The sequence below is a fragment of the Adiantum capillus-veneris genome, chromosome 24 (genome assembly GCF_014529385.1).
Source record: "Adiantum capillus-veneris isolate H3 chromosome 24, ASM1452938v2, whole genome shotgun sequence".
NCBI classification, from domain to species: Eukaryota; Viridiplantae; Streptophyta; class Polypodiopsida; order Polypodiales; family Pteridaceae; genus Adiantum; species Adiantum capillus-veneris.
The window spans coordinates 53,898,018-53,911,499 of NC_140954.1; the positions used below are offsets into that span (position 1 = coordinate 53,898,018).

General features: G+C 45.6%; 1 protein-coding gene across 2 annotated transcripts in view; it reads right to left on the bottom strand.

Annotated features, from left to right (window-relative positions):
* The window catches only part of LOC147426384 (Glycine cleavage T-protein family), a 101,481-nt gene that overhangs the window by 34,891 nt on the left and 53,108 nt on the right, over positions 1–13,482 (bottom strand). For both annotated transcript variants that reach the window (XM_086498473.1, XM_086498474.1), the window contains 4 exons: positions 7,802–7,835; positions 7,564–7,637; positions 6,907–6,972; positions 6,754–6,818 (listed from right to left, as the gene is read on the bottom strand). In XM_086498473.1, coding sequence (XP_086354599.1) covers positions 6,754–6,818; positions 6,907–6,972; positions 7,564–7,637; positions 7,802–7,835 — 239 coding nt within the window. The remainder of the gene's footprint in view (positions 1–6,753; positions 6,819–6,906; positions 6,973–7,563; positions 7,638–7,801; positions 7,836–13,482) is intronic.

Below are 13,482 nucleotides of genomic sequence, written 5' to 3' on the forward strand. Positions count from 1 at the left end.
AACTAATTTGTGATCACGCAATGCCTGAAAGACCTGTAGCAGATAGTGTCGATGTTCTGCTTCATCCTTAGAGAAAACTATAATATCATCAAAGAAAGCACCGACAAAAGATCAATGCTCTCGGAAAATCCTATCTATCATTCGGTTGAAAGTTGTTGGAGCATTACTCAGTCAAAAAGGCCTCACCAAAAATTCGTATAAACCAAAGCTTGTCCGAAGGGCTGTCTTGTATACATCTCCCGGAGCGATTCTAATCTAATGATATCCGCCTTTCAAATCAATCTTGTTGAAACAAGAGAACCTGTTCTTGAGAGTGACTTTATTGAGAGCTCTAAAGTCGATGCACATCCTCTAAGATCCGTCTTTCTTTAATACCAATAATACTCGAAAGCAGTAGGGTGAAGTACTCGGCTCGATAAGACCCTTTTTAAGGTCTTTCACTTCGTTCATGATTTCTTCACTATGGGCTCGGCTAACACGGTAAGGTGGCCGGTTCAGTGGTGTGCTTCCAGGAATCAGATCAATAGTATGATTCTCAAGACGAGATGGGGGTAACTCGCCTAGCAAGCCTTCAGAGTAACAATCAGCATGTGTGGAGAAAATCTTGGGTTCTTTGTCTAGCTCAGACATGTTCGTTCGATATTCATCACTTAACTCTTTCAAATAGATCGAGTAAACAAAAAGATTGGATTTCATTAATTTTGAAATGGCCGAAGCCGATACAATAGGGATGGACTCGCCCTTCAATTTTACATATAGTACAATTTTTCTGCCCTTTTCATTCGTCAAAGTCGCTTTCTTGGTCCGATAGTCGACCACGGCGTTGTTCTTATGGTACCAAGGGACTCCTAGGAGGACGTCACACCCTTCCAAAGGCATGATGTGAAAGTCTTGGTGCCCTAAATACCCCTGACAATGCAAACGAAGTTTGCCAATGACAGGCGTAATGGCTACATCCCGTCCGGGTGCCACTAGAACTGCCTCTACCGGTGGCCCTATGCTGTCGGGTGTAATCTCGAGCCGCATCGCCAATTCAGGTGAAATGAAGTTAGCCTTGGTTCCTCCATCGAAAAAGATAAGTGGCTTCCTGATCTTTCACTTTGCTCCAAGCTCGGCAAAGTTTTGTACTTTCATCTATCTCGCTTCGGTCGGTTCCCATGCAATCCGGTACCAGTCTTGCTTTCATCTTGCCTTTTCTGCCACGTTCCTCTGCTGCTCTAGAACTCTCTGGCCTGTCTTCAGTCTGTCTTTGTTGTGCCTTTTTGGGGCACTTTGCAGATATGTGCCCTTGTTCCCCACAACCAAAACACTTCCCCTCTTTGAGATAGTTAGCCCTTTCTCTAAGAGTCAGTCAAGGTCGTGTATCTTTCTTTTCCTGGGGACTCTATTTCTTTCTATTTTCATTGTTTGAAGTCTGTCTGGTCCTTTGAGTCAAGATTTCATCAGTGGGGTAAGTCAAATTTCTTGAATGTATCAAGAACCCCCGTTTCGCATGACGCATTAACTCTTGAATAGAGTCCGACTTTTGTTCAAGGCAGTAATCTCGGTTCTCTGTAGGGAACCCGCAGTAAAACCTCTCAATCTGTTTCTTAAAGGTGACCTTAAACGAAGAGGTCGGTAGAAAAGAGTCCCAAACCTCTCGCAATATGCATCCAAAGAATCTCCCTAGGTCAACCAAGAAGAAATAAAGAGCCGTTTGAATTTCAACCGCTTGACTCGGGCTTCTTTCCTCAGAAGAAGAGTGGACCACCATGTTCGAGCATTTCCTTTTAGAAAAAAAGGAGCCCTCCTGATCTTGGAGTGCTCTGAGTAATGCCCTCCGGAGAAGGATATGTCAAACTATTGAATGAAGGCTAAAACCCTCGCAACATTTCGGAATCCAGAAAAGGATTCAAATTTTATCGACTATCCACCCTCTTTAAATTCCTTTGTCTTCTTGCTCTTATCTTCGAGGAAGTCGTATTGGTTGGCTCTGTAAAATGCTTCTTCTTTGCATAAAACATGTGGTCGTCGGAGTCTGAATTGTCAGAGGATGACTTCTCCATAGAGCTATCAGAAACTGGTGGGAATCTGAGTTTCTTCGCCTTTTTATTGCTCTTTCCAAATCTTTGCTTTTTGCTTCGCTTCTTGCCCTTTTTATCCTCCTCACTCGAATCAGAAGAGATAGAAGAACTGTCAAAAGCAGAGGAAGAAGAACTGGGTAGTCCTTCAAAACGCACAGCTTCTTCTACTTTCTTGCAAATACAAAAGAAGATTTACGGCCCAAGTAATCATGGTAGTCAGTCCCCTTCTTGCGCTTCTTCAATTGCTTTTTTTATTGATTCTTCTTGTTCAAAAGCTAACTGATCTGGGTCTGAACCACCTCTTGAAGTTCTTCTTCTGTAAACATCCTCGGAGTAGGAGGTTTCTTGATTGCGGGTTTGATTGGTGGTTCGGTGGCTTTCTGCCCCTGAGTATACACTTCAGCCATGGACTGCTGAGTCAAAAATTTTGCAAACTGGGGATCTTTAGCAAACTAAAGCATCTGCTTTGTGCACTCATCAACCTGTTGTCGATGTTGCATCTCCCAAAGTTCACACTGTGTAGGCCGAGGTGGCCCGTACTCATCTTCTGTTAAGTCGTTTGAATCTTCTGCGTTGCCTCCTCTTGCCTCAGCTGTTGCAGAAGAGGTCGATTGATTCTTTTCGGAATCCATAAGTGTCGCCAGAAAAGGGATCAGATTTCCCGATAGAAGAGAAATCGGTCGTGCTCTGATACCACTGTAACAAACTTGGACACCCCAAGTCAAGATTCTGTCACGACACAGCAGAGATTCACTTCAAAACACTTCACAAGATAAAGAGTCGACACCGCCCTGCATAGTTCCGTGCCAAGAGAGAGAGGCCCCAAAGACTGGCGCCCCTTTCGGTATTTCTTTTATACTAATCTTTGAGCGAAGTACAACCGCCCGCGGATGCTCGCTCTCAGACTCTGCGTCCAGATGCCCTGAGAAGTGAGCCCCTTGGGTCACTTATAAAGGTTACAAGGGATGCTAAAAGCAGAGCCCCAAAATCGTTGAAACTTAAAAGCAATGTTCCCCAAAAGCACTTGGTTAAAAATCTGCCACAAAAAAACAGCAGCGTAATCTGCGGAAAGCCGTACAGCCAGGCCACGTCAGCACTAGTGTAAAACGCGGAATTCCGTACATTCTACCACATCAGCAGGTCGACGCAAATCGCGGGGTTCCATACAAGCCAGTCAGTGTGAATTGCGGGATTCCGTACAGGCAGCCACGTCATCACTTTGTGGGTGTGTGTGTCCGGGTTGCTCTGCCACGTCATCAATTTGTGACAGTTCCCGCACCACATGGGGGACTTAGAAGAGACAGACTTGTTACAGACACTTTGGCCGTTGGCCAAGTTCAATGTGATGGCGCCAGATACAGTAGGTTGTAGGCACATTATGATATACTTTTTTGCAGATACACAGAGTGCTCCCTCTTATGGATTTGTACATGAGGATTCTTGGACAGAGGATGTAGCCCTACGGATTGCACGCTCTTGGGCATGGGTTGGACAATCTCTTCAAGCACAACTTTCTCGAGGTCGCTTGGATGCAGATTACTCGCCATCCAAGCCGGCCTCGATGATTGTGAGGTTGGTAGCTACGGTAGCATTGATTTTCTCTCACCGACCCCATGAGGATTGTCTCATGGAATATGCAGGGATCCCAGTTTCTACACCAGAGGGGTTGCTTGCCAAGAGTTTCGGAGATGCCTTGTGAGTAACATGATAGATATTCTTATGCTTCAGGAGCATTGCCTTTGTGTGAGAGCCGTATTTGGCGTTATGAACAAATCTTGCGTGGCCGTTATGAGACTTTTTGGTCCGCTGCTTTTGGGGCATTCAGGGAGGTGTACGTATGACTATTGCAGACTCATGGCAACACGCCATTGTGAGAAGAGGTATTCTTGTGTCAGGCAAGGCACAGTGGGTCACCATGCAGGTTCAAGGTAGCCTTGTGGGCTTCCTGAACATTTATGCGCCCAACCATGTGAGTGCACGGGCTGAGCTTTGGTCACATATTGTGGAGTCTTTGCCTCGTGCAGAGTAGTGTTGTATTGGGGGGACTTCAATATGCTAGGGGACCCCTCGGATAGGATTGGAGGCAGCCATGCTACTTTTCACGGTGCTGAGCTGGCTACTTGGGAGCGCCTATGTATGACTTTGAGCATTTCGGATGTATGGCAGCATGCACGCTTTGTACCGCCCTCAGATAGCCTCTCTTTCTCTAGATCTGACCGTAGAGTCGGGGGCATGAATCTATCTAGGATAGATTGTTTCTATGCTAGTGACAACGTTTGTGACATGGACGGCTCAATATGTATTTTGGCAGGAACTGCTTTTTCCAAAGTGATTCTTACTGTGTCAGATAGACAAAGGAGTGGCAGTGTCATGCTGCGAATTCCAGAGAGGATTTTGTTGGAAACAGAGCTCAAAGAGCAAGTTGTGGCGTTTTGAATAGCAAGTATGGACACACAGGGGGACCCTGCTCCTAGAGCGGCCTCACGCCTTCTGGAGGTTAGCCGCTTCTTCCTCCAGGAGTCTACTGCTCGCTTAGCTGCGACCAGGGAGGAAGAGCAGCGGCTCCAATGCGGCATTGCTTCCTTACAAAGGATGCTGGAGCGTCACCCAGGTAGCCCTTGGATAGAGGAGCAGATGCAGCAGGCTTTGCAGGAGCTGATCACCACAGAGGAGCGACGCCATGACTTTTCTTTCCACTGTCAGGCATCTCAGTCAACTTAGGTGGGCAACAGAGTTATTGGGGATTTCTTTGAGATTGTAGATCCTCGTCATGCGCACACCAATATTTGCGAGCTAAGGACGCCCGATGGGTCTATGTTCGAGAGCCCAAGGATATGCGCGCGGTTGCTATTCACTTTTACCATGAGTTGCTTTCAGTCGAGCCACAATCAGAGCGTCCAGATACATGCAGGCGGATAGGGTCATAAGATGCATGAATTAGTAGAGTGTCAGCTCTCTAAAGGTGTGCGCATAGTCAGGTGTTGTTGACAGGGAGAAAAGGGGAACACTTCATGCTTACACTCAATTTGACAAGGCTGCCCTCTTGCCCCCTTCTTGTTTCTCTTCTATACTGAGGCGATGAGCAGGTTTTTGACTTTACAGGAGGTTGGTTTGCATGGCCTACAGCTGCCCATTAGGAGCGAGGAGCTTCTGGACGATGAGTTTTCTGATGACTGTCTTCCGCAGGTGATCAGTGCTCCCGACGCACAACAAAACACCTCAAGAGACTGCTCACACTTGTGCAAGTTGGCCTCTTGGCGGCTTTCTGGGTTGGCAGTGCTTATACACCTTATTGGTCGCCTGAGAGGACTTTAGGTGAATCCCTCCAAGGACATCAGTATGCTACTTGGGTTGTCGGGTTGGTTTGGATCTGTCACCAGAGAGCAGAGAGTGTGAAACGCGGAGCTATGGATATTTATAGGTGTATGCCAGAGTGTATGAGCAGGTATGAAAACCAAGTGTACTCAAAGGGATCTAGAGGTGTATGATTTATGTGGTATCACAGGCCAAAAGGTCCCGTTTTGGGGCTAATTGGGAAGCATGCTTAAAGCTAGAAACATTGCAGGTTTGAAGGTGGATATTGTGCTCTTCAAAGTGCTCTCCAAGCCTGTTCAAACAACTCATCAATTGGAGCCTTCGTGTGCAAGTTATGGCAAGTTGAATGCCGGAGTGGTTTGCAGATTTGTGCCGGATGGTGCTCAGCTAGTACGTGAAGTTATGGCATCGGAGTGTTCAGTTTTCTTTTCATGCCAGTCTTCTCAGATCTCAAATCGGAGTAAAAACGGTCAACGAGCAGTTGAAGTTTCCCTGGGGGCAGGTTTGCATCGTTTTCACCCGCCTTGGGATGTGCACACCCGGTGGATTTTTCGTCTCGCCCGGGTTTCTCGAGATGATATGCCATGTATGAAGTGAGCTGGAAGTTACGGTTCACCAATCGGAGGAGCGAGCGCAAAGATATGATCAGTGAAGTCTTACAGTGCGTGACAACAAATGGAATTTTGTATTTTTGTCGATTTTGTCAAAGTCGGTGCAGATAAAGATAAAGCCCAAACATAACGGTGATGTATTTTTCTAGTCTCATAGGTCTCTTAGGCTTTTTGCTGACGTAAACATAGATATTTCATTTCAGTTCATTTCTCACTCTCTCCCCATATGAAGGTCAAAATGCTCCTTGCATGGCAAACCTGAATGTAGAATGTAAAAAAGAACATGCCCAAATAGAGATACTTCACAGCCAGCTGGGCAAGGTGAAGGGGAGTTACACAAGGCTCAATGCAAAACCTAGGACTACCATGGTAAAGTATGTACAAGGCAATGGATGAATGGAGCTACAAAACTTCAAGAATGGTAGAAGCAAATGTAACTAAGCAAAGTGCACGAAAGCATATGATCTACTCTCACAAGGGCCTATAGTACCACGTGAAAAACCGGTGAGAAAATCTTCATATGTTGTGTATTCTGAACATCCTCCTTGGCAATCTACTAAAGATTGGCTGAGCAAAGTCTCTTAAGATGAAGGAGAGCTTGCTATAGGTCATTTGATCAGCTACGGTAGAACGACACACAGCTCACACGTTTTGTGAGTGGCCACCCTAGAGTAACATCATCCACTATAAGTAAACTGCATAAGGACTTGATAAAGCATGCAAGCCGTTGGCCTTCAGCAGCAGACACGTTTATCCACACCTACTTGTTAAGAAGTTTGAAGATACTCTGCCGCATATCTGGTGAAATAAAGAGTATCACTGCTCGCTTCTGCATGGAAAACAAGAACAGATACTGCGTATTAGGAATGCTAACAAATGAAAAAAGAAGCTCCATATAGTTTGAATGAGCAAGTCACCATAATCCAAGCTGTTGCTAAATCGATGGTCCTTGCAGTGGGAGTTACAAAAACAGTATCACAACCCTGTAAGCATTCATGAATATAGTCTTTTAACACCTCTAAACCATGATTTGAAGAAGGGAAAAATAACAAAATACCCCTCTAGTTTGTGGAAATTCCCAAAATACCCCTCAAATTTCAAAAATTCACAAAATACCCTTGTATCTATTTTAGCTGGATTGTTCACGATTTCCTAATCTTTATTCTTTTTTGACAATGTATATCCGTTTTGTAGTGCTTAGCATGTAATTTGTCACAAATTACCTCCCAAAAAAAGACAATTATGTCTAAAAATAATGAAGCAATTCATCTCCAAAGCCTACATAACCAGCTCAAATTCTAGTTTTAGTATCTTGTATTCATAGACAATCGGTCTTCTTATGAAAAGCTACAATTTTTTTAATTTTTGGATAAACTTACTCTCACAACCAGGGGTATTTTGGAATTTTGGAAAATTTCAAGGGCATTTTGGGAATTTTTGACAAAATACGAGGGGAATATTGGAAGTTTTTGAAATTTGAAGGGTATTTTGGGAATTTCCACAAATTAGAGGGGTATTTTGGTAATTTTCCCTTTGAAGAAACATAGAGCAGACGGGAGGACTCTAGCGATCACCTGTCCTTCAGACAAAGATTGAAAATCTGCAGTACTTTGATTATGCAAAAATCGAATTCGATCGTCTCCGGAGACTGCTGATTTCAAGAAAGAAGTCATCTCTAAAACCAATTTTTTATGTAAACCCGTGATTTTGAATAATTAGTCAAAAAAGAAAAGATCACCAAAGATGACTTCATGAATGTCAAACTTCTTACCAAGGATATTTCTCTGAAAGAAACGTTGGGAAAAAGCTTACCTCTTAGCCTGCCAACATGAGACATCTCAGTAACCTGCCAACATTAACAGATTTCAGCGCGTGCAAGTCAATGTTTATGAATATAATTGACAAAGTATCACATACTATTTGACAAAGGGTGACATTGAGGTGAAATTGTTTACTTGTTATGCAAAACACATAGAAAGGTTCTCACTATAAGGAGATGCAAAGCTTACTTTTTGTCTTTGAAAAAAACTAGACATTTTTCATGGTTTAGAAGCTAGTATCCCTCATCCCCTAAAAATACATTTGAGGATGAGCTCGGATATGAGGTGGGCTATGGCTATTCTACTAAGGGACCCAGTGTTGTGTCTCCAGTGTCTCGCTAGGACAGCTCTGATCAAACCATAATATAAGCCTCTCGAGCATCACCCTAGTGGGTGTGGTCATCGGGCTTGGCAAAGTGCGGTGTGCGCTCTGTTGAGAGTGACTCCACGGCGGGGGTTGTAAGGTATGTGGCACAATGGCTCTATCATTGTTGATCTGGTGGGTAAAGTGCCTATTCTATTGAAAAAATCTGCCACAACTCTCTCTCTCTCTCTCTCTCTCTCTCTCTCTCTCTCTCTCTCTCGTCCTCCAGACAATTAGCTTTTAATGGGGATACATCATGCTGGTATGCACAGATGGCATCATGGTTTCAGACACATGGTTTCACCATGGACAGGTTGCCTCCTTTTCAATACTCTCTACAGGCACCCTTGAGGTCTTTGACGTGGGTAGAGATTAATAGACTCATTCGTCAGGATCTGATTCAGCTGGACACAAGGAGGACATGGATAGAGCCGATACAGGAGTTGGGCACAAAGACGGCTTTCTATAGAGAGCATTTTCTCCACCTCACAGGGGATGGGTTTGTGATTCGACCTAGCTATATGGACAGGCATCTTTCTCATGGTGTCCGATGTGCCATTGGCCAGATACGCACGTCCTCACATCAGCTCGAGATTGAGACTGGCAGATTCAGAGGGACGCCAACAGATAGCAGGATATGCCGCTTACGCCATCTAGAGCCAGAGACAGAGGTACATTACATATGTCATTGCACAGTGTACTATGAGATACGAGGCCGTTTTCATTGTCTATTCAGAGAAGGTTTCGGGCCACTATCTAGGGTCATGAGTTATGAGGATCAGAGATGTCTTGGGCTATATCAACTTGAGCTACACAGACATAGAGAAACTTTACTGAGGAGAGCTGAAGAGAGACACCCCCAGAGACAGATCACAGATTTCTTTACACTAGATACTGAACACCCAGAAGAACAGATAGAGGAGCAACCAACAGTTGAGAGGTCTACCCGCACTAGTGGCATTCTCATAGACCGTGCATTGGAGCTAGGGAGATCTAGACGACCCCGATGGAGAAGAGGAGCTACACAGTTTCGAAGGAGGCTACAGCAAAGGATTCGAGCCATACTTTTTCGTCGTCCAGAGTGCAGATGAAGATGGATCTCTGTGCAGATAGATCTCTACTTCCCTCCCAAATTGTCTACACATTGTATAGCTCAGTTCACACGTTTCACGCCTTTCACCTTTCACACCTATCCGCTTAGTTTAGGATTCCGCAGTATTTATATCTTGTTATCCCTAGTCTAGTTTAATTTAATTTAATTTATTTTGTTAATCTGACTTGATATCAGATACACCGCATTGTAACTTCCTCGTCTCATAGGTCACTTTGGCCTTTTGAAGACGTTAATATAACATTTCATTTCTCTCTCTCTCTCTCTCTCTCTCTCTCTCTCTCTCTCTCTCTCTCTCTCTCTCTCTCTCTCTCTCTCTCTCTCTCTCTCTCTCTCTCTCTCTCTCTCTCTCTCTCTCGGGCGAGCTGCCTGCTGCCTGCCAAGGGCGAGGGCAAGCTGCCTACCGAGGGCGAGGGCGAGGGCGAGAAGAGCCAAGGGCGAGGACGAGCCAGCCAGGACGAGTCCGCCAGGGCGAAAGCGAGGGCGAAGGCAGCTAGCCAAGGCGAGGGCGAGGGCAGAGACCAGCCAGGTCGAGCCAGGGGACGAGACCAGCCAGCCAGGGCGAGGGCGAGGGCTTGGTGACGAGGGCGAGGGCGAGGCCAACCAGGGCGAGGACGAGACCTCTGTTGGTGAGGGCCTTGACTCAATGCTCGCTTTGTTCTTCTCTCTCGGATGGACCAACTAGCCGAGGATGGTGATGAAAGCGATATTCAAGCGGAGGAAGAGAGATAGTATACTCTCGCCAAGCTCTCTACGGGCAGGGAAAACCGTCAGAGTCCAAGATGATTTAATGATGGAGAGGGTTCAAGTGATGATTAAATCGGAGCTCAGCTTTATGAGAGATGACATCAGGAAAGAGATGTACGCAAATGCAGAGAGTTATAAGAATTCTATGTATGCAGATATGAGGAAAGAATTGGATAAAGCGATGCTTGGTAAGCATGATGAATGTATCTATCTGTGAAAGGGGAGATGTAGGCTCTAATGCGGGCAGAAGTGAATGTAATGGAATGTATTATGCAGAAAAAGTTGGATGAGGCAATTGCAAGCTTTGAATCTTGGAAAACCAATGTGGAAAAGTGCATGACGGAAAAAGATGCAGTGATTGAAGAGCTTAAAGGGGAACTTGCAACTTGCAAAATTATGCCCAAAATGGAAAAGGGAAATCAGCCCTCGATGCTAAAGGAGCTCGAAGAAATTAAGGAGCAGGTGAAAACTCTGCGCGAAGGGGAGGAACAAAACTCGAAAGAGGCTTCCTCATGGGCGGAGCGCCTTTTTAAAACACAAGAGAAGGTTGACGAAGCAGAAAAATGGATTGAAGGTGCAAAGAAAGGGAAGGCCCGGATGCCAAAAGCCGCACAGACTTCTACCATCATCAATATGACCATTGAGGAGGAACAGAAGAGGAGGAATAGAGCCTCCATGTGCGTATTACTGGTATCAAAGACACCGAAAATGTAGAAGAAGAAGTGAAGGAACTCTTGCAGCGAATAGGAACCCCGGAACCTATGCACACAGGTGCTTGGAGAGTAGGAAAGAAGGGAGTGGATGAGAAGGGAAACGTCAAAGAGAGAGCACTTATTTTGCGTTTCCCGACTTTGGAAACAAGGAAAGAATTCCTGAAGAAGAGACCAACACTCAAGAAAACTGGGATATTTATGGGGGATGACCTTACTTTAGCACAAATAGCACATATGCAAGAGTTGATGCAAGAGATCAAAGCAGCAAGGGAGAAGGGAAAAATTGCCTTTTATAGAGGAGGGAAAGTAGTGGTTTTGGAAAGACGCACAACATGACGGTGCGAGACATATGGGACCACACTATGGAATTGTAATGGATCATATAGGCTGGATGTGGGTGCCTTTGAGGATAGCTTCAGAGATAGAGACATTGTCTTTTACTCAGAGACACATTAGAAATCTGGACAGTTGATGCCAAGTGTGACTGGTTATTCATGGGAGACAGCTTGTCGGCCAGACACTAGATCCCAGCATGGGAGTCGATGTTCAGGAGGGGTAGCAATCTTATTCACGGAGGAGTTGCAGCCGCTATTACAGATTGTCTGGAGAGATGACCAGGCGAGATACATGTGGGTGAGACTGAGAGCTGAGACGGGCAGATTCTTATACGTTGTTGTGTGCTACTTTCCCCCTAGCACATCAGTCTATACCTCACCTAGAGGGCAATCCCCTTTCTCTATACTTGATGATGACATATGGGAGTTTTCTAGAGATGGAGATATCATGCTCTTGGGAGACTTTAATGCCAAGACAGCCAACTCCCAAACGGTATTTTATGATACCTCGGAGGAGATGCTTAGAGAGATGGATATATCGGAGATGGGGCTTGACAGACACTCACAGGACAGAGAGCACACAGAGTATGGGAGATATCTCATGGAGATGACGACTACGCATGGTTTGGCCATACTTAATGGTCTAGAGATTTTTCCTTCGTCTGGGGGATTCACATGCTTTCCACACAGACATGGGGCGAGTACAATGGACTATGTCATGACTTCACCGAGTTTCATCTCTAGTATTCAGGATCTCAGTGTGGGACCTAGACCTGTTGGAGTAGCAGTGGACCATGCTCTCCTGACGTTTTTAGTCTCTTTCCAGTATAACGCCTCTCAGACACCACGGAGGATTGCACACACACGGTATACTTTTACACCAGAGACGGACTCAGTCTATGTGGAGGAGATTTACAGGCGGATGTGGGCAGCCGAGCCTGTATATACCGTGAAAGAGATCACCACTCTATTGACGGAGATCTTGCATGGGGCAGCAGCAGAGGCATACCCACACACTCAACCAGATCAGAGAAGACGTTCTGGGAACATGCCTCAGAATAGTTGGTATGATGAGGAGTGCAGAGAGATGAGAGTTCAGATTCAGAGCGAGCTTATACTTGGAGGCATTACATATAGACAGTCTCAGATTGCCCTTCGGCATTTAGTGCGACGGAAGAAGCGGGCCGTGATTTGTATCAGCTCTTTTTGAGTCAAGATTCAGGTGAGGCCTGGCGTCTCTTCCATGAACACTCACCTCCTCCAGTGATTACTTCTCCCGAGATTTGGGGTCAGTATGCAGCATCATTATATACAGTACCTGGGCAACCACCATTACCAGACCCTCTACAGCCATGTCCAGCCACTAGTACCTTCTTTACCACTGAGATGGTGAAGAACGCCATTGACAGGATGAGGACTAGGAGAGCATATGACCATGAAGGTTTGGTGGCAGAGCACTTGATACATGCTAGAGATTTACTGTCAGAGGTTCTTGCGCGGTTGTTTAACCATGTCATATGTGAGGGACTACCCGAATCTTGGAGATTATCTACTATTGTACCTCTCTTCAAGACAGGGGACCCCATGGTGCCAGGGAACTACCGAACTATTATGATAGGGCACACATTGGCACGGTTGTATGCATCCATTCTTGAACAGCAACTGAGTAAATGGGCAGAAAATGAGGGCATACGAGCAGCAGGACAGGCTGGATTCAGGAGGGGTTTCTCCACTTTGGATCATATTCTTACACTCAGAACCATTATTGAGAAGGGTCGGGCACATGGAAGACGGATGTATTGTTGCTTTGTGGACTTCCGCAAAGCATTTGACACAATGTCAAGGGCCAGATTGATGCGTAGGCTACTGAAGTTGGGAGTACCCACAAAGATCACATGGGGGATCATGGCTTTATACGGCTCAGTGACTGGCCAGGTACGCACTCTTGAGGGGATTTCTGACATTGTTCATTCCACTATTGGAGTGAAACAGGGGTGTCCTTTGTCCCCTACACTTTTTGGTATGTATGTAGATGAAGTCTCTGACTACATTGACAGAGAGGGCGACAGAGGCGCTCAGCTAGCAGGGACATGGATCCCTTTATTATTATATGCTGATGATATTGTGTTGATATCAGAGTCACCAGAGGGCATGCAGAGACAGTTGGATGCATTGCACAGCTTTGCAGAGGATAGTGGATTGTCTGTGAACCTTGGTAAAACCAAGGTTATGGTGTTTAACACCACACCATAGTGGGTCAAGAGATCGGTACCTACACTCGTATATGGTCAGGATACTGTGGAGTATACAGATGAATATACATACCTGGGGGTGGTATTCACAGGACCGAGGTTTACTCTGAGGAGAGCAGCAGAGACTAGACTGTCCAGAGCCTATGCGGCA